Consider the following 21,075-nt stretch of genomic DNA (forward strand, 5'->3'; position numbering starts at 1 on the left):
ATGCACACACAAATCCAAACTGAAGTGTACAGGATTCATTAATAATTGGGGTTTTTTTTTTTGTGTGTGTGTGTGTGTTTTTTTTTTTTTTTTTTTTTTTTTTGGTGGAGGGGAGCGGATTGCTTTCTGTTTGAGTTCGGAAAGAGAAAGCAGACATCCAGTAGCATTTATTGCTCAGCTACTAAAGGCTTTGTAATTCTGTCCGCAAAATTGAGAGCTTTTACCCCTATACTACAAGTCACCAAATAGCCATTGGGCGATACCTGGGTAAGCCTCGGGTCCTTGGTTATTTCACTGAGGGCAGGCGGGGCTCCACTGACTGAGATTTACTGAACAGGCATAACCCTGTATTCAACGTTTAGATTTGCAGCCTGAGCTCCAGTCTGAGCCAAAACATCCTCTTTTTTACTTCTGAATTTAAATGCTATTATTTAAAAAAACAAAAACAAAAAACCCCAAAACCTCTATCTATTATGTTGTTTGGTTTCATTGGTTACAAGCAATAGAAACAACCCTCCTTTATTCTGAAAAGGAAATTTTTTTCTTTTGACCTTAGATGTAGGCAGTGAAGATGGTATGTCCCCAGTTCACATCACACAGTCACTATGGTCTTTGTAAAGCCTCTCCACTGATTTGTTTTGCTTTATTCACCTCCCCATTTAGGGACTCCCCAGGTCCAGTGTATTTGGTATGCATCTTTAAAAGTGGCTCTATCCAGGGACACCTGGGTGGTTCAGTGGTTGTGCGTCCGCCTTCGGCTCAGGGCGTGATCCTGGAGCCCCACATCGGGCTCCCTGTATGGGGCCTGCTTCTCTCCCTGCCTCTCTCTCTCTCTGTTTCTCATGAATAAAGTCTTTTAAAAAATGGCTATGTCAATGTGCAGCATGCAGCTTTGTTGTTGCTGTTTTTTTTTTTTAAGTTTATTTATTTACTAGAGAGACAATGTACCTACCAGGTGGAGGGAGGGGCAACGGGAGAGGGAGACTCCACAAGCAGACCTCTCGCTGAGCCTGGAGCCCGAATTGGGGCTCTATCCCAGGACCCTAAGTGAGATTATGACCCGAGCTGAAGCCTAGAGTGGTATTGTGTAGTATTTCCCTTGCCATTTTATGATAATAACATGGTGCTATTGCAGTTTTCCTCTGTATATGAATTTAATTGCTACTGATGCTGAGGACCAAAAGGCAATCTTTGGCCAGCGTGCCAGGAACTGAAATGGCCAAAGCAATAATACAACTCAACACGGGGTGAGCTTCCTTATTCTAATTTTGTTGCAAAACTGAAAATATATCTCAGGCAAATGATGGTATCCAGGCAAAACCAAGGTAGATCAGGCTTCTGTCTAGAAAAATGGCTCTGAGATGTTCTTCTGAGTGCTTTTCCTACCATCTCTTCCTTTCCTGGGGTGTCCGGAGCCTCCCTAGAGATGGTGAGCTTGGAGCTGGGTGCAGGGGGGTCCAGAGTCAAGCGGTTGATATGAATCCTGCCTCCCTTGCTTACCTCCTCTGGGTCTTGGATCACTTAATACAAGTTTTCCCTTTTTGTAAAATCGAGGTACTAGCACTCATCTCACAGGAGTGAGGTTTGTGAGGATTAAAGGAGATGAGACAATCAACATCATTGAGGCTATGTGCCCAGTGCCAACACGTGGGGAATATTTGTGGCCAATCAGCCATTGATGGGAGGGCGATGGGCTGCTTCTGTGGGGCTCCCCATCACCCAGACGTGCCTTCCTAGAACTTGTCATGCTTTTTCTTTTCAATTTACTTCTTTTGCCAAAACGTTTTAAAACTGCCTCATCAGCCTTCTTTGTTTTTGTTTTTTTGTTTTGTTTTGTTTTTATTTTTTTGCCTTCTTTGTTTTTAAAAAGATTTTATTATTTATTCATAGAGAGATACAGAGAGAGAGAGACAGAGACAGAGGCAGAGGGAGAAGCAGGCTTCCTGTGGGGAGCCCGATGCAGGACTTGAACCCACAACCCCAGGATCACAACCTGAGCCAAAGGCAGATGCTCAACCGTTGAGCCTGGTGCCCCTCATCAGCCCAATTAAGTGCTACAATTTAGCTCAAAGCTAAGGGTGGGTAGCTCAGTGGCTGAGCGTCTGCCTTCGCCTCAGGTTGTGATCTCCGAGTCCTGGTACTGAGTCGTGTCCCCCCCTCTCCCGCACTGGGCTCTCTGCAGGGAGCCTGCTTTTCTCTCTCTGCCTCTCTCTGTGTGTCTCTCATGAATAAATAAATAAAGGAAGGATATGAGTGGGCAGGTGATAGAAAAAGAAATACAAAAGCCCAATAAACCTGCAAAAAAGATGCTCCCGCCTGCTTTCAATTCACAAAATACTCCCATCTCCAGCTATGTGGTGACAATGAAAAAGATCCAAAAAGAGACTTAGGGGGAAAACTGCATTTTCATACCCACTTTGTTGCAGGGGAAGTTGGAGTGATCTTTGATGCATGTTTGCTAAGTTGGCTCTCCAAATTGTCTTTCGATGCAGCAGTTCCTCCACTGTAAAGGCTCCCTATTGGTTCTCTTGCCAAAAAAATGCCAAGTTCCTACTGGCAGGATGCCCATTACAAATGGTCTGTGACACCAAAAACTAAAAATAACCTAATGTCCATCTGTAGGAATGTCAGCTCGTCAAGGACAAGGCTATTTTTCTGGCCTGTTCATTGATGCATCCCAAGTGAAGCATCTAGAACAGGACTTGACACATAAAAAAAAAAATGAGCTCCATAAATGTTGGTGGATAATTAAAGGTAGTAAACAATGAGTGTGCAGTCACAGAAAGAAAGAAAGAAAGAAAGAGAAAGAAAGAAAGAAAGAAAAATAAATAAATAAGGTCATTTTTGCTAATATTAAAAGCTATCCAGAGAGGCACATGGGTGGCTCAGTCAGTTAAGCATCTGCCTTTGGCTCCAGGGCCCTGGGATCAAGCCCTATGCCAGGCTCCCTGCTCAGCAGGAGCTTCTCCCTCTCCCTCTGTCTCTCGCCCCCACTTGTGCTCGCTCTCTCTCTCTCTCTCTCTCTCTCTCCCTCTGAAATAAATAAATAAAATCTTAATAAATCTACATATATTTTTAAAAGAAAAAAAGCAAGCAGCAGTATGCCATGTAGTACAAGGTTCTGTCTGTATAAATGGAAAGCTGTTATAGATGTGTAAATGTAAACCTTTGGGAAGAGGAATTGAGGTTTAAAAAGATGAGAAAATCTTATTTATTTGGGGGAGACTGTTTGACATTTCAAAATTGAGTGACTCCTGATTTCTGCTCCTGCCATGATCTCAGGGTTGTGAGATTGAGCCCCACATCGGGCTCCACACTCAGTGGGGTATCTGCTCGAGATTCTCTCTCTCCCTCTCCCTCTGTTCCTCACCCTACTGGCACATGCTTACTCGCTCTCTCAAATAAAAAGACATCTTTTTAAAAATTGTACAGACATAGTGATTTATGAAAGTTTCCCCCTCCTCCATGCTCATGCATGACGTGTTGTAGGAAGTATGGCCAGATCTGACGGAACCAAGAAGTTATGAACAATTAGTATGTATCCATCTCTAGGGCTGCCAGTGCATGTCTTTGCATCTGTGTGGGCCAGCACAGCTGGCATCACTGTGTTCATAACTTTGCACTTTTTACACCTCCGTGATAAAAAGAATCTTAGATACCCCCGGCTGCATTCTGCTTCCTTATTTACGTCTATTCCCCTTTTCCAGGAAGAGCCATGCCCTGGCCCATCTGTGACCAGTTCAACTCACCTCTTCAGCAGGAGTGGGAAGGGAGCAGATTCCTCTGGAAGAGTGTAGGCAGGGAGGCAGTTCCTGTCGGCTGTACCATGCTGAGGTTCAGAGGGGGCGATGACATGGCCACAGTCACATAGCTACACAGCAGTGATCCAAAGCCTCAGTCCTTTCTGCATCCTGTCACTAAACTTCTGTTTCTACTTTCACCAAGGGAGGAAAATACCTTCTATGGGGTGAATGGTCATGGATATTGCATGAGATATTTATAAACAGTCCAGTTACCATGCACTGTGCAAAGTACATGCTCAGTAAATAGAAAGCACTATTACCCTCATCAATATTATGTTTTATTGGCAGGAGGAATACATTTGGGTTAAACCAGTGTTGATTATCTTTCCATAAACTGTGATATCTCCCAGACCAATGGCTTTAACCACAATGCCTCCTCTTTGATTTCTCTAGATTGTTTCCAATCTATATAAGGTACAGGATTGGCATAAAATTTCAATTCACTCAACTAATTTACTGGGTGCCTCTTATGTGGCAAGAATAGAACTAGTAGCTGGGGATACAACAATGAATAAGATTTACTCTTGAGAGGCTTCTAGAAAGTCAGCCTAAGATTGAGAAATGATGGAATTAATTAACAGCAAGTATAAAGTCCTATAAAAATGTGGTACAAAGATCTTGAATATTAGAGACATTTACTTATTTATAATTTTTGTTTTTGCTTTAAAGATTTTATTATATATTTATTCATGAGAGACACAGAAAGAAAGAGGCAGAGTCATAAGCAGAGGGAGAAGCAGCCTCCCTGTGGGGAGCCTGATGCGGAACTTGATCCCAGGACCCCAGGATCATGACCTGAGCCAAAGACAGACACTCAAACACTGAGCTACCCAGCTGCCCCTGATTTTGTTTTTGAATAGATAATACAGATACAACAAACAAAATTCAAAAGGCACAAACAAGTATACAAGGAGACTTAAGCCTCTGTCTCCAAAGGGAACCAGTGTTGCCAATCTCTTCTAGGGAGATGTCATGAATTTTATTAACATATATATATGTGTGTATATATATATATATATATGACATATATATATAAGATATATATATAAGATATTTTTAAGACATATACATGCACATATATATATGTGCATGTATATGTCTTAAAAATTATAGCAATCCATTCAGGGGATTCATTTTTTTTTTTCATTCAGGGGATTCATTACCTATGTACTATTCCATTGTATTTTCTGTACCATAATTTAATTGTACCTTATTAATGGGTATTTAGATTTTTGTCTAATGAAAAGGTTAGAGAGCCTATCTATAGGATAAATATCTAGAAATGAATTTACTGCCTCAATAATTTTTAAATATATTATCAAATTATACTTCATAGAGGCTCTGTAATATATAGACCATCTCATGTGTAATCAACGCCAGTACTTCTTTGCCATACTATCACCAAGAGTGTATTCTCAAGCCATGGCCTATTAGATTGCCAAAAACAAAAAATGATAGCTCAATGCACTTTAATAGCATTTTCCTTTGAAGTTAAATATTTTTTTCTTGTGTTTGAGAGACAAATCTTCATTTCTTTGATGTCAATTGTTTATCCTTCTTCTATTTTTGGTGTGTATGTGTGTGTTTAGGAGATCTTGGACTTTTCTTATTGATTTATGGAAGCTTTTTATCTTCATATATTAAGGAATCTAGTCACTTGTCTAGAATGTGAGCTGCAAACATTTTTTCCAAAATTCCTTTTGTCGTTTGACTATGCTTACAACATTTTTGCAAAAGTTTTTCTATGTAGTTGAACTGATAAATTTTTTTCTTTGTGCGTGTGTCTTCCTTAATTTTTTTTATCATACTTAGGAGAATATTTCTTATGGGGAGACTAGGTGGCTCAGTTGGTTAAGCGTCTGCCTTTAGCTCAGGTCATGATCCCAAGGTCCTGGGATTGAGCCCTGCATTGGGCTCCCTGCTCATCTTCTCACTCTCCTGCTGCTGCTCCTCCTGCTTGTGCTCTCTTTTTCTCTGACAAATAAATAAAATCTTAAAAAAAAAAAGGAAGAAGAACATGCCTTACTTAAACTGAGTACCCTGAGAGTCACATGCTCTACTGACTGAGCCAGCCAGGCCACCCCCTTGGTAGTAATTTAAGTGGGTTTTATTTATTTTATAGATGAACTTAGTGAAACTGGTATCTGTGTGATGTTGAATCTTCCTGTACAACATGGTGTGTATCTCCTTTTGTAAATCTATTATAGTCCTCAAGAGGGTGTTAAAATTATTTTTAGGGGATCCCTGGGTGGCGCAGCGGTTTGGCGCCTGCCTTTGGCCCAGGGCGCGATCCTGGAGACCCGGGATCGAGTCCCACGTCGGGCTCCCGGTGCATGGAGCCTGCTTCTCCCTCTGCCTGTGTCTCTGCCTCTCTCTCTCTCTCTCTGTATGACTATCAAAAATAAATAATTAAAAAAATTTAAAAAAAAAATTATTTTTATATAAACCTGACACATTTGTTGGTAAGATTATTTCTGTATTTCATCTCTCTTGTTCTTTGTCCATTACATCTACAAACTAATAATTATCTGGTTATGCTGAAACTATTTATTTCTGAGGATTAACTTTATATTTGGCCTGAACTTATAAATCATGTGTAATTTTTGGTTGATTTTCTTGGATTTTCCATATAAGCACTCAGACAATCTGCAAATACTTTTATTTTTTTTTTCCCAATATTTCTATTTATTTCTTTCTGGCATGTAATTGCACTGGCTAATACTTCCAGAACGATGTTAAATAGGATGATAAAGGATATCCATGTCTTGTTCCTTATTTTAATAGGTATGCTCCTGTGTTTACTACTAGGTATGCTTCTATATTTACTATCAAGTATGGTGTTAGCTTTTTTAAAAAACATTAAGTATCTATTGTTTTTGATAAACATAGTTTTCAAGAACAAAGGCTGAATTTTATCAAGTGCCTTTTCTTTTTTTAAAGATTTAATTTATTTATTCATGAGAGACACAGAGAGAGAGAGAGGCAGAGACACAGGCAGAGGGAAAAACAGGCTCCTTGCAGGGTGCTGGATGTGGGACTCAATCCAGGGTCTCCAGGGTCACGCCCTGGACCGAAGGCAGGTGCTGAACTGCTGAGCCACCCAGAAATCCCCATCAAGTGCCTTTTCAACATCAATGGATAGGTTTAATCTTTCACTCTTGATCTACTGATACAGTAAATCTATTATGTGTCTATTTTAATTTAATTTATCTATAATTACTAATTAATCTATTGCTTATTTTTAAATAGATTTTCCAATATTGAATTCTTAAGGTAATTGATTTTATTAACACTGAATTTTATTAACATTGAAATAAATCCAACTTGAGCATGTTTGACTATTCTTTTATTGTTATTTTTTAAAGAATGTCATTCTTTTTTCTTTTTAAATTTTTTTCAAAAGATTTTATTCAGGGCAGCCGGGGGGGCTCAGCTGTGTAACGCCGCCTTCAGCCTAGGGGGTGATCCTGGAGACCTGGGATGGAGTCCGGAGTTGGGCTCCCTGCATGGAGCCTGCTTCTCCCTCTGCCTGTGTCTCTGCCTCTCTCTCTCTCTCTCTCTCTCTCTCTCATAAATGAATAAAATCTGAGACACGCGCACACACACACACAGACAGAGAGACAGAGAGGGGGCGGGGCAGAGACATAGAGGGAGAAATAGGCTCCTTGTGGGGAGCCTGATGGGGGACTTAATCCCAGGACCCCGGGATCAAGGCCTGAGCCAAAGGTAGATGCTCAACCACTGAGCCACCCAGGTGCCCAATTTAAAAAAAAAAAAAAATTCTATTTTCACAAGCAAGAGGAGAGGCAGAGGGGAGGGGCAGAGCGTGGAGCTCTGAGAGCAGAGCACCACTCCAGGGATTGATCTCATGACCCTGAAATCATGACTAGCCAAAATCAAGAGTCAGATGATTAACCAACTGAGCCAACCAGTCACCCCTATTTCTTGATTATTTTACTATATTTGGTTTGCTAATCATTTATTGAGGAATTTAGTATTGATATACCTAAGTGAAGTTGGTCTAATTTCTTTTATATTTTCATTAGAAAATATTCACGGAGAAGAGTATATATATGTATAACTTAAAGAATACTAAACACCTGTATGCTTCCACCCAGTGTAGGATATGAAACACAATCCTTGGTTTTCCTGGTAGTTTTATCACCTGGCCTGTATCCTCAAGCAATACATTGCTTGATTTTGCTTATTTGGGACATTTGTTAAAATAGAATCAAACCATGTAAATGTTCTTATATGACTTCCTTTCTTTGAACAGACTTGTTTTGAGATTAAACCATGCTGATGAGCATAATGGTGATTCATTCACTTTCACAACTGTGCACAGCATAATGGTTGAATTAAACATCTTTGTTGACTCTTACTACCCAGGATTTGGCATGTATTTCTGTTTCTTAAAGTCTTCTTTAAAAAAAAAAAAAAGTCTTCTTCTGTGTCCTTCTGGAGTGTGTTAAAAACAGCATGGATTCTGGAGTCTGGCTGTTTAGGTTTGAATCTCGGTTGACATATACTAGCTATGTAGCAAGTTATTTGATCTCCCTGTGCCTCAGTTTCCCCACTTATAAAATGAGAGCTAAAGTACCTATTACCTCCTAAGTTTCTTGGAAAGTTTCAAATGAATTCATTTATGAAAAGCACTTGAGACAGTGCCTGGTGCATTGTAACTTGGTATAACTGTCAGTGGTCCGATGCCACCACTAGAAAATAGTAACGTATTCTGTTAAATTGGGGATGTTACAAATTGGGGATGCTGTGCAGGACTCTTGGGTGGCTCATCCGGTAAGCATCTGCTTTTGGCTCAGATCATGATCCCGGAGTCCCAGGATTGAGCATGCATCATCTTGGGCTCCCTGCTCAGCGGAGAGTCTGTTCTCCCTCTGCCCCTCTGCCTGGTCGTGCTCTCTCTCTCTCTCTCTCTCTCTCTCCTTCTCAAATAAATAAATAAAATCTTTATAAAAAATAAACCAACAAATGCTGCCGTGCCCTTCTTGTGCTTATCCCCCATAACACATACACACCAGGAATGAAGTTGCTTGGTCACGGGAGATACATCTTCAACCTTACCTGGTTATGCTAAATTGTTTTTCCAAAGTAGTTGTGCCAATTTACAGTCCTGTCCACAGAGTGTGGGAGTTGCTCTTGCTCCATGTCCTTTTGAGGAACTGTCAGACTGTTTTGCAAAGTAGCTGTGCCAGTTTACATCCCTGTCAACAGCAGGTGAGGGTTCCAATTTTCCCATTTCCTCACCAATGCTCATTTTTATCTGACATTTTGATTGTAGCCGTCTGGGTGGGCTTGAAGTGGTATCTCATTGTGGTTTTGATTTTCCTCATTCACCTCTTCTATTTAATTTTTTAATTGACATATAGTTGATACATAGTGTTATACTACTTCCAGATGTACAACATAGTGATTCAACAACTCTACATTGCGCTCTGCTCAAGTGTAGCTATCACCATACATTGCTATTGCAATGCCATTTTCTATATTCCCTGTGCTGTACCTTTCATCCCCATAACTGTACTTCCCATTCCCCTTCCCCCATTTTGCCCACCCCTCATCTCCTCTCTTTCATCTCTCTTAATACCCGGGTTTCTTTGTGTTTTTCTTGAGAAAATGGTGAGACTGGATCGCTTGTTCTGTAGAATTTTCCAGTCTGGATTTAGGTGATTGTTTACTTGTAACATTGCCTAAAGTGTTTCTCATTCTTTGTTATCCTTCCAATGGGAAGTTAGGTCTTGACCAGTGCTATTTAAGTTAATTGAAATTAAATTTCAATTCCTCGTCTCACTCATCATATTTCTTTTTTTAAAAAAAGATTTATTTATTTGTTTGAGAGAGATAGAGCATGAATAGGGGAAGGAGCAGAGGGAGAGGGAGAAGCAGACTCCCCGCTGAGCAGGGAGCCCAATGACACCAGGCTGGATCCGAGGACCAGATTGTGACCTGAGCCAAAAGCAGACACTTAACTGCCTAAGCCACCCAGGCCATGCGTGGGTAGTGGCTGCTATATTGGACAGTGAAGTTATAGAACATTCCTATCATGTCAGAGGATTATATTGGGATTGTTGACCTAGATCCTTGGTCAGACTCTGCTTTGTATGACATGAATCTTTTGATGTTTGCCTTATGGCCCAGGCTGTGGTCAACTTTGGTTAGTACTCTGTGTGCTTTTCAATTGGACTACTGGGTATTTACCTCAAAGACACTGATGTAGTGAAACATCGGGATACCTGCACCTCAATGTTCATAGCAGCAATGTCCACAATAGTCAAACTGTGGAAGGAGCTATGATGTCCTTCAACAGATGAATGGATAAAGAAGATGTGGCCTATATATATTACTCAGCCATCAGAAAAGACGAATACCCACCATTTGCTTTGATGTGGATGGAACTGGAGGGTATTATGCTGAGTGAAATAAGTCAATCGGAGAAGGACAATCATCATATGGTTACATGGAATATAAGAAATAGTTAAAGGGATTATAAGGGAAAGAAGGGGAACTGAGTGTGAAAAATTAGAGAGGGAGACAAATCATGAGAGACTCCTAACTCTTGGAAACAAAGGGTTGTGGAAGGGGAGGTGGGTGGGTGGATGGGGTAAGTGGGTGACGGGTACTGAGGAGGGCACTTGATGGGATGAACACTGGGTGTTATATATTGGCAAATTGAATTTAAATAAAAATTAAGTAAAAAAATTAAATATATTCTATGTGCTTTTGAAACAAATATATACTCTGCAATGGTCAGGTGCAGTGGTATACTTGTAATACTTAATTCGGTTGTTCAGATTTTCTGTGTCCTACTAATTTTTTTTGCCATTGTTTCCTGTCAGTTTCTGAGAAAAGTTATTTAAGATCTTCCTCTGTGGGACTATTTGAATAAACTACAGTATAGTGCATATATGCCTTGGAGTACTTTGCAACTCTGCAAAGGAAGGAGGAATGTCATTAGTAACAACTTTGAAGTGATCACCAGGAGGTTTTCCAGTGAAAGACAAATTGGAAAAATGGAATGTAGAATTTGCAAATATATGCCTAAGAAAGGAGGGAAACAAATCTACATGTGCTTGCTAATATTTAAGAAAAAAATTTAGCATTTTAACAATTTTTAAATGGTTACTTACAGAAGATGGAAGGGAAAAGTGCTGAAGGGACAGTAATAGGAGTTAGTCCTTTGAATATGCCTTATTTTGTTTAAATGAACTCAGAAGAATTCAATCAACAAAATCCAGAGTGTGGACAAATTGTCCAATTTCTTCAAGTTGTAAGAAAATAAAGAGGGGGGAAGCCTGTAGAATAAGAAAGTTGGGAGATATATCAACTAAAGACAATATGTGGACCTTGTTTGGATACTGATTTGAACAAGCCAACAGTAAAAAAAAAAAAAAAAAAAAGAGAGAAACTTGAACATTGGGTATAACATTAAGAAATTATTGCAACGCCTGGGTGCCTCAGTCATTTGAGTGTCCGACTCTTGATTTTGGCTTAGGTCATGATCTCAGGGTCATGGGATCAAGCCCTGCATCAGGCTCCACGCTCAGTGGGAAGTCTGCTGGATATTTTCTCTCTCCCTCTCCTGCCACATGCTTGCTTGCTCTCTAAACTAAATAAATCTTAAAAAATAAAAATAAAAAAAGTAATTCGAAGTCCTTTATGTATGGCAGTGGTGTTGGTATATATATTTTGAAAGAATTCTTATCTTTTAGAGATACCTAGTGAAATATTTATAAAGTGATGTGAGGTTTGTGACTTTCTTTGAACGGATCTGTTGTTGGGAAGAGAGATGGGGCATAACTGAAATAACAAAGGCCATAGGTTGGTATTTACTGAAGCTGAGTAATGGGTACATTGGGTTTGTTGTGCTTTTGAGACTTCTGTGTGTGAACATTTTTCTTTTTTTAAAGATTTTATTTATTTGTTTGGTTGGTTATTCATGAGAGACACAGAGAGAGAGAAAGAGAGAGAGAGAGAGAGGCAGAGACACAGGCAGAGGGGGAAGCAGGCTCCCCACAGGGAGCCCGATGCGGGACTCAATCCCGGGTTTCCAGGATCACGCCCTGGGCCAATGTCAGGTGCTAAACCGCTGAGCTACCTGGGGATCCCATGAACATTTTTCACAATAAAAGCTATGACTCTATATATTTACAGGGAAAAAAAACTAAAGAAATTATGAGGTAAAAGAATAATACTGGTGGTGCACACGTACGTCTATAAATGTGAAGGAAGTACTCTGCGAAGCCAGGGTACCTGATTCAGGAGCTGTGGAGAGGTTTGCGAAGTCTCTTCTGCCCTGGGGGTTCCCAGGCTCCCTCCCACACATCTGTGAGTAACCCAATGAGACTTTCCCCTTTAACCAAAGAGGCTTTGCTTTCCTTAATTTTACATATTGAGATTTCTTATGACTTCACTTGAAAAAAGGGTCCTGATGCATAAAATTTCAAAAGCTACAACTCTAGGGCTTATCTTCTCCCCTTAAGAAAATGTCCCTTTCTTATATTCCTGACTTTAGAGTAGTAGCCAGAACAGTTGGTAGAGTTGAATGTGCAAGAGCTGTGACTCCCAGTCAAAGGGCTGTTGTCCCAGTGGAAAAACCCTTTTCTGCATATATGTGAGTCAGGATAAACAGCCATCAAATGCAATAACAAACAGCCCCCAATTCTCAGAAGTTTGCCGTAACAGGAGTTTATTTCTTGCTTACACAAAGCCTACTGTGGGTCTTGATGATTTTTTTTTTTTTTTTTGAGAGAGAAAGAGAGTGAATGAGCAAGCATTGGGGGTGGCACAGGGAGAGAGGCAGAAAGACAATCCCAACCAGGCTTCACACTAAGCACAGAACCCACCACAGGGCTCGACCTCAACACTCTGAGATCATGACCTGAACTGAAATCAAGAGTAGAGCACTTAGCCAGCTGAGCCACCCAGGTGCCCCTGGGTCTTGAACCTTTAGAAGATCTCTCTTCCATGTGATGACTCCAACATCTAAGCTATATTGATTTTGTGGTTTGTCCATTCAACAAGAGAAATTCTTTTTTTAAAAAAAGATTTTATTTATTTATTCATGAGAGACACAGAGAGATGCAGAGATATAGGCAGAGGGAGGAGCAGGCTCCCTATGGGGAGCCTGATATGGGGCCCGATCCCAGGACCCCAGAATCATGCCCTGAGCTAAAGGCAGATGCTCAACCACTGAGCCACCCAGGTATTCCAAGAGAAATTCTAAGTCACTGTAGCCTTGAAGGAGTCCAGATAACCCAACAAAGGAGCTAGCACAAATGTCACTTCTATTCACTACCTGTTGGCCAAAAATGGTACCTAACTGCAGGAGGAAATATTGAGAAATGCACGGAATATATGGCAGGCATTTTGGTCTCTGTCATAGCATTCAGCCATCTTGACACACACTGCACCCCCTCACCCACCCACACACACACTGGGTCAAGCGCTAGATCATGTAGAAGGTGATACAGTCAGGTCACCATTGAGTATATAATGCTTCCAAAGTAATGGTCCTGATGGAAGGATCTATTCGAATCTCCCACCTACAGATAAGTGAATTATCTAAACCATCCAGGACAAAGGGTGGCTAGCTTGCTTTTGACCAGTCTCCCACTGTGCTAAATATATACAACAGGATTTCACATAAAATTCTAAATTTCTGACTGTTCTTGAATAATTGGAAGGCCTGGCAACACAGGCCATACATTCGCACCTGGTGTCACCTAGTGGAGCCAAGCAGTGGCTACACAGCCTAGATGCCTATTCATTCCCTAGTCTAAGTGAATCCCCACCACCGGCAGTTTAATTCAATCCTAGAACTCGCCCAGGACCCCGTAGGCAGCAGAGTCTGTGAGCTCTGATCTGTGAGTTTGCACAACAGCATCCTCTACAAAGTTTCATCACCCCAAAGGCGTTCATTCTTAGATGTCATAAAAATATCGCTCTTGAATTTCTTCTCTCTTATTTGGTCATTTCTGAATTTAATATTCTCTTCATGATAAAATCTTTTAGTCATCTTCTTTTTGGTCAAAGCTGAAGCACTCAAATTTCTTTATTACCCTATCCCTTCTGTCCCAATATTCATTCCTTTGTCCCTGTCTTACTAGGGCACTCTAGTTTCCTCATGCCCTTTCAATGAACTAGATAAAAAGAACCCAGATAGGAATTGAAATGTTGCAGCAAACAAAAGTCCAGTCTGAAGTGGATAGAGTATGCTTTGGCCCTTGCAAGTTCAAATCACTGTCCCAGGCCTTAATCTTTGAGGTTTTGTCAAATCTTTTTGGGCTGCAAGTCACATAAAGCCCTAGGTACTGATTGCAGGGCCCCCTCTGGTAAGCACACACCTATCTCCAGGACCAGAATAAGAAAGCATTTTAATTTCCGCACCCACCACCTGCAGAGATCAGACTGCAGAGATATTTGTGGGCACAGCTCCAGACATGATTTCAGACTCCAGCCCACTCCCAATTGAATAGGGGCTCACCAACTACTAGCCAGCCCATTTTTCGCTTTATTTTCTTGTTTCTAATAATCGTATTAGCAATACTAATGAGGATAGAAGCAAGTGCTCACAGAGCTGACATTGTGTCTGGCCCTGTTCCAAGTGCTTTCCATGGTCTGTTCAAACCAACAACCCTGTGAAGTAGGTACAATTATGTTTCCATTTTACAGACATGAAACAGACAGGGCCTTGGAGAGAGAGACTTTCCCAAGGTTGTACCACCAGGAAGCCAGAGAGGCAGGATTTAAACGGAGGCAGGCTCATGTTCCAGAGTCCTTGTGTCTGATCATGATGCTATACTGCCTCTATTATACACACATAAACACTTTAAGATGGGGATACTTGGTATCACTAAGATATTCTTTGATCGAAATGCATGGTTTTCATCCTTAGAGAGCAGTTCCAGCTCCATTTGACTAGAGTAGAGAGACACCTGGTGGCCATTCTGGTTTTTTAGACTTTTTATTATGCAAAATTTCAAACACATGCAAAGTAAACGGAATAGTATAATAAGTCCCCCTCATACCCATCACCTCGCTTCAACAGTTATTATCATTTTTCCATTCTGTTTCCATTTTTCCATCCCCTCCCCACTTATCTTTTGTGGTTCTTTTTCAAATAAAATTTACATATGTGAAAATACACAAAATCTTAATAAGGTATGTTGACAAAGAGACACCCCCGTGTACCTCACAGCACTAGCAAGACAAAGAATGTTTCCATCACTCCAAAACTGTCCTTTGTCAGACAATCCTGCTAACCAGGCAACAACTGTTCACTGCAGATTAGTTTTGCTTCTAGAATTTCATATAAATGGAATCATAGGGCATGCACTCTTTTGTGTCTGAGTTCTTTCACTCCGCATGTCTGCGAGAGTCATCCGTGTCGTGCGTACCAGTCACTTCTCTTTTAGCGCTGTACCCATTCTATTGTATAGATTCCACATCCATTCTCCAGTTGATGGAAATTTGGATTGTTTCCAGTTTGGGGCCATTATGAATCAAGTGGCTGTAAACCTTTATGTTCAAGTCTTTTTGTGACTATATGTTTACATTTCCCTTATGTAAATATTTAGGAGGGGAACTGCTGGATCAAAGGATGGAGGCACAGTTAACTTTATTAGAAACTGCCAGACCTTTCCCCAAAGTGATTCTATCATTTTGCCTTCCTACCAGCAATGTAGGAGCATTCCATCTGTTCCACGTCCTCACTCATGGTTGATGTCAGTCTTTTCCATCTGAACTATTCTAGGGCTATATTACTGTGGTTCTAACTCATATTTGCCTGATGACTAATGATGTTGAGCATTTTCCTATGTGCTTATTTACTATTTATCTATCTTCCATTGTGAAGTGTCCATTCAAGTCTTCTGCCCAATTTTTATTGGGTTTGACTTTGTATTAAGACATAGGAGTCTTTTATTCTGGATACAAATCCTTCGCAGGTTTATATTTTGTGACCACTTTCTGTCAGTCCGTGTTTGCCTATTTGTTTTCTTAATGGTGTCTTCTGGGAGAAGTTTCATATTTGATAAGGTCAGATTTCTTATTTTTTTCTTTTATAGTTATTTCTTCCTGTGTCATAAGAAAACTTTACCTTCCTCTGGTTGCAGAGGTATTCCCCTGTTTTCTCCCTGGAGCTTTACAGATTATGCATTTACATTTAGGTCTAAGAGTCATCTCAAGTTTTTATGTATCCAAATAAAATGTTATAATATGTGTAACATATGCATGTTTTTATAAATTAAATATCTTCATATATTATGAAATAGTTGTTTATATATAAAGTTTATACACAATAATGGTTTTCTCTAGTTTCATGTATCAGTTTATACAGTATATAGATATATAAAAATTCTATATGTAGTTTTACATATAGAAGTTTATATAATATATACATTTATTAAATAATGAACATATATTTTCTAAGGTATGTTATTAAAATGCATTATTTTATAACATATTTTATAATAAATATATATTATGAGGTTTTATAATGAAATATATTTATGAGGTTGAAATGAAATTTATTTCATTACGATACCTAGTTATTCCTGCACTATTAAAAAGATTTTCCTTTGCTGCACTGAATTGTTTTGGTACCCTTGTTAAAGATTTTATTTGTTTATTCATGAGAGACACAGAAAGGCAGAGACATAGGCAGAGGGAGAAGGAGGCCTCCTGCAGGGAGCCCAGTGCAGAACTCGATCCCAAGACCCCGGATCGCGACCTGAGCCCAAGGCCGATCCTCAACCACTGAGCCACCCAGGTGTCCCACATCCACTGTGTTTTTTTTTTTCTTAAGATTTTATTTATTTATTAGAGACAGAGAGAGAGAGAGAGAGGCAGAGACACGGGCTCCACGCAGGGAGCCCAACGTGGGACTTGATCCCTGGTCTCCAGGATCACGCCCTGGGCCAAAGGCGATGCTAAATCGCTGAGCCACCTGGGCTGCACCCAACATCCACTAAATCATAACAACACTTTGGGATCTAGGGATTTGTTTTCCTTTTTCAAGGCTGCTTCAGCTATTCTAGAGCCTCTGCATATCCAAAGATAGCAGGTGTCAACTGCCTGTCTCTCAGATCCAGATTTATCCTTCAGTCCTTGCTCTGTGATAACAAACTGACCTCCTTAAACATTTCTCCTTGAAGGGAGCATATTAATTTTGTCACTAGAGAGCGCTAGAGGGACAGCCAGAGGTTTGGCTCCCTTTGCTGTTTTGCTTGTTCTTCTTGGCTGCACAGCCACCAGCGTGGTGGTACATGGGTGGGGGACATGCAAAGACTGTGTGTGCCCAGAGCACAGTCCCTCAGTGCCCTTGCAGCCTGGGCCAGGTGAGCACCTTGCGCAACACAGACCTCACACTCCCAGGCCACCTCCTGCAGACGTGCCCCACTCTCTGCACACCCTCCAGCCCCAGCTTGCCAGAGACCTGCGGAGCTGTTTCCCACAGCCCTCCTGACAGCAGTGTAGCATCTGGTCTCCTGCCCAGTGCTGATCTGACTCCCTTTGCTCAGCTATGCCTGGGAGGGTCGTTCAGCTGCCTGGTGACAGTGGACCAGCTCGGCCCCCTAGTAACACAGATTCTCCACCATCCAGTGGGCCTGCAACCTCTCCTTTTCCAGGGAGGTCTGAAGCCCAGTCTTGGGGAGAGGACCTTTCAGGTTTGTCCTTCACTGAGTATTCCTCTGTAACAAGGAATTCCCATCCCAACCAAACTCATCACTCATGTCGGAATTACACACCAAATTTGGGCAACAAACATCTAGTTGAGTAAGTGATGGTTGGGAAGATAGGCTCTGGGGCCGGGCTGTCTAGATTCCTATCCTGGGGGCAGCTCTGGTGGCTCAGCGGTTTGGCGTTGCCTTCGGTCCATGGTCCATGGCGTGATCCCGGAGACCGGGGATCGGGGATGGAGTCCCACGTCGGACTCCCTGCAGGGAGCCTGCTTCTCCCTCTACCTGTGTCTCTGCCTCTCTCTCTCTCTCTCTCTTTCTCATAAATAAATAAATAAAATGTTAAAAAAAATATTCATATCCTGGCTCTCCCTTTTGGCAGGGTGTATACATGTTTTGTAGTGGCTCTGTCCTCAGTTTCCACCTCTGTTAAATGAGCACGGTGATAGCACTTACTTTGTAGGGTCAGAACGAGGGTTAAAGAAGAAATCCAAGTCAAGTATTTAGTGTATCACCTAACACGGTAACTGCTCAGTGCCTGTCAGCTGTTACTATTACCACTAATGCTTTAAAAAAAAGATTTTATTTATTTCACGAGAGACACACAGAGAGAAGCAGAAACATAGACAGGGGGAGAAGCAGGCTCCTCCCAGGGAGCCTGATGTGGGACTCCATCTCAGATCCTGGGATCAGGCCCTGAGCCAAAGGCAGATGCTCAACCACTGAGCCACCCAGGCGTCCCACTATTAATGCTTTTATTGCCATCCCCTTGTAACCCTAACCAGCCCATGAATTCTAAGGAGAGAGCATAACCTAATGTCAGGGCTACACTGCCCCCAGGGTTGGGTATCCCGCTATTTCCATATTAGATGAGCAGTAGGAACTACAGAATAAGGGAGCTGATGAGAAATGTTCTGTTGCTGCAGAAAGAAGAAGTGAGGAGGAAGCACATTCGCCTGCACATGGAAAGCGCACTGACCGCCAGGGACAGGGTCGGGGTGCAGGATTTTGTGCTGTTGGACGCCTACACCAGCGAATCTGCTTTTCTGGACAATCTTCGCAAGCGTTTCAGCGAGAACCTCATCTATGTAACGTAACCCGTTTCTCAACTGTTTTCCTAGACTGGAGGTACCCCTGCCCAACCCTGCCTGTTTTCACAGCCTTGATGATAGCAAATACTACCCCCTATAGGTTAGCCCTTAAAGGGAGATGTGAAGGGACCACTGCCAGATGTGCCCTGATCCTTGTGTTGAGGCCTTTATGGCTGCCAGTGACAGAGACCCAGTTTAAACAAGCCTAACCCCCAAGACGCAATCTATTGACCTATGTCACTTTAGGGATCAGAAATAGATTTAGGGTCTGGGGTGATGAGTCTTGAAGCCTTGAGGGTTCTTCTCCATCCGGAGGGCCCTTTCCCACTTCTCTGCTCTCTTTTGCAATGGTCGTTTTCTAGGGCAGACTCTCTACAAGTTGGCGCCAGCAGGACAAGACTGATGTCAAGATAGATGATTGCAAGTCCTCCCGGAGACACACACACACACACACCACACACACACACACACACACACACACACACACACTGGCTGGCTCTGATTGGCCCATCTTGGGTCATGTGCCTACCTCTGAACCAATCCCCATAGCTAGAATGAGGACTATTCTGACTGGCCAGGCTATTTACCTAGGCCAAGCCCTGCAGGTGAGGGGTGAGGCCAGTGTGTGCCTTACCTTTAGGATAAGCCTGAAGAAGGTACCTCAAAGGAATCTGCTGGAAGAAAGAGGTCTAGATATCAGAGAGGCAAACATAAGAGTTGTCCACCGCATCCCATGAGTCTTCAAGGGTCAAGGCTGCAGCACTTTACCAGAGCTGTTCTTAGCTTGACCTGGTTGCTTCTAGCAGTGGTCAGTCCCCACCTTGATCTGATTGGTCAGTTTCCAGGTAAATTTCTTTAGGGTAAACTGCACAGTGTCTCAGTGTGTGTGGTGGGGTTTTATTACATTTGATTAACTTTACTGGGATCTTATTAGCTTTTGTTAAGAGTAAATTTAGACAAAAGCAATCTAAAAATATTTGTCTTGCAGCTATATTGTGTTTAATGGTGACTATGAGTTGGTCTGCATGTTGGGACCAAGGTTACTAGGAAAAAGAAGCAAAGGGCTTCTCATGGTATATATTTTTAGTTGTGGAAAGGGATGTTACGCATAAGCAAAGGAGAAAGAGCATGGTTTGGAGAAGTATAAGTGGGATGATAAGATCATCATAATCATTTCCAGTTTGAACAGATAGACTTCAGAAACTATATTCTATTCAGGAAGATTTCTACTGATTGAAGGACTGCAGCATTTTAGTCAAAATAGAATGCTCTTATCTCTTCTAGTTCTCTGTGTGACTTTGTCCTGGAGATTAGAAACATTCATGAGAATTATTTTAGGCGTAATTTAGCATACCCTTGGGAACCTCCAATATCGAGATGCTGAAATGAAAACCAATTACAAACAGAATCTGAAACCTCCAGATGTATTTTTAAAGGAGCCCAAATATTTATTTTTTTATTTAAGAGGTTAAAGTTTTGTTTATTCATAACTGTATTCCAAGGAGCTTTTACATTAGTGGTTCTACTTCAACCAGAAGCACTTGGAAAACTTGACTCATCATAGAATCCAACATTGAAATCCAGGAAAATAGATACCAACAGTGGGAATGCTTGCCCAGCTGGAGACAGCTGGGATGCATACCCCTTTCACCCAGTGGCCAGAGAGACCTCTGTGAAACATAAATATAAATCAGATTGTAGTGCTCCCTTCTTAAAGCTATCCATTTGACATAACAATTTAAGCCAAGTATTTCATATCAGCAGGGAAAGTGTCTCCACTATGCATTGCAGTTGGAATACATCCCCCATTCTTCATGCCCTGTGTGATCTGAACTTGCTCCATCTCGGACATCGCGTCTTACTATTTCTGTTCTCCCCTCCCCCACTGCCCTCCAGGGCAGTCACCTTGCCACATTCGTCCCTTCAGCCCTCCCGGAGGGCAGTTGGCCCTCTTCTGCTTCCTTTTTTCATGACTGGCTCATCCTTCAAGTCTCAGCTCAGTCATCTCCTTAAAGAAGATTTCCCCAAGCCCAAGAGCTAAGGTGGACTTCCTTGGTCGTTCCCTCTCCCACTGCCCTAGGTACACCTTTCTTACCATTCTAATGGAAGCAGTCTTGATCCCTTGGTCAGCGGTCCCCTGTCCCATGCACCCACATGGAAACTCCGTGACAGAAGAGACACCGCTTTATTTATTGTTTTATATCTTGAGCATGGAATGAACACCTGGGGATCATACCATATGATGGTCTTTTGCTGTAGCCATTTGTACCCCAGGGTTCCTCACTAGTGTTTGGTCTGTTCCCCTAGACCTATATTGGGACCCTCCTTGTGTCTGTGAATCCATACCAGGAGCTTGGAATCTACACTGTGAGCCAGATGGAACTTTATCAAGGGGTCAATTTCTTTGAACTGCCACCACATGTGTAAGTAGCATGTATGGAGTTCATCCATAGTATTTTCCTATCTCTTTCCTTCTTCTTTATC

At 41.6% G+C, this 21,075-nt stretch overlaps 1 protein-coding gene across 1 annotated transcript in view; it reads left to right on the top strand.

Moving 5' to 3' along the window:
* The first annotated feature begins 18,462 nt into the window (after window positions 1-18,462).
* Window positions 18,463-21,075, top strand: part of MYO1H (myosin IH) — a 44,088-nt gene continuing 41,475 nt past the window's right edge. The window contains 2 exon segments of the mRNA XM_072723039.1: window positions 18,463-18,588; window positions 20,899-21,014. Coding sequence (XP_072579140.1) covers window positions 18,463-18,588; window positions 20,899-21,014 — 242 coding nt within the window.

The sequence above is a fragment of the Vulpes vulpes genome, chromosome 10, assembly GCF_048418805.1.
Source record: "Vulpes vulpes isolate BD-2025 chromosome 10, VulVul3, whole genome shotgun sequence".
NCBI classification, from domain to species: Eukaryota; Metazoa; Chordata; class Mammalia; order Carnivora; family Canidae; genus Vulpes; species Vulpes vulpes.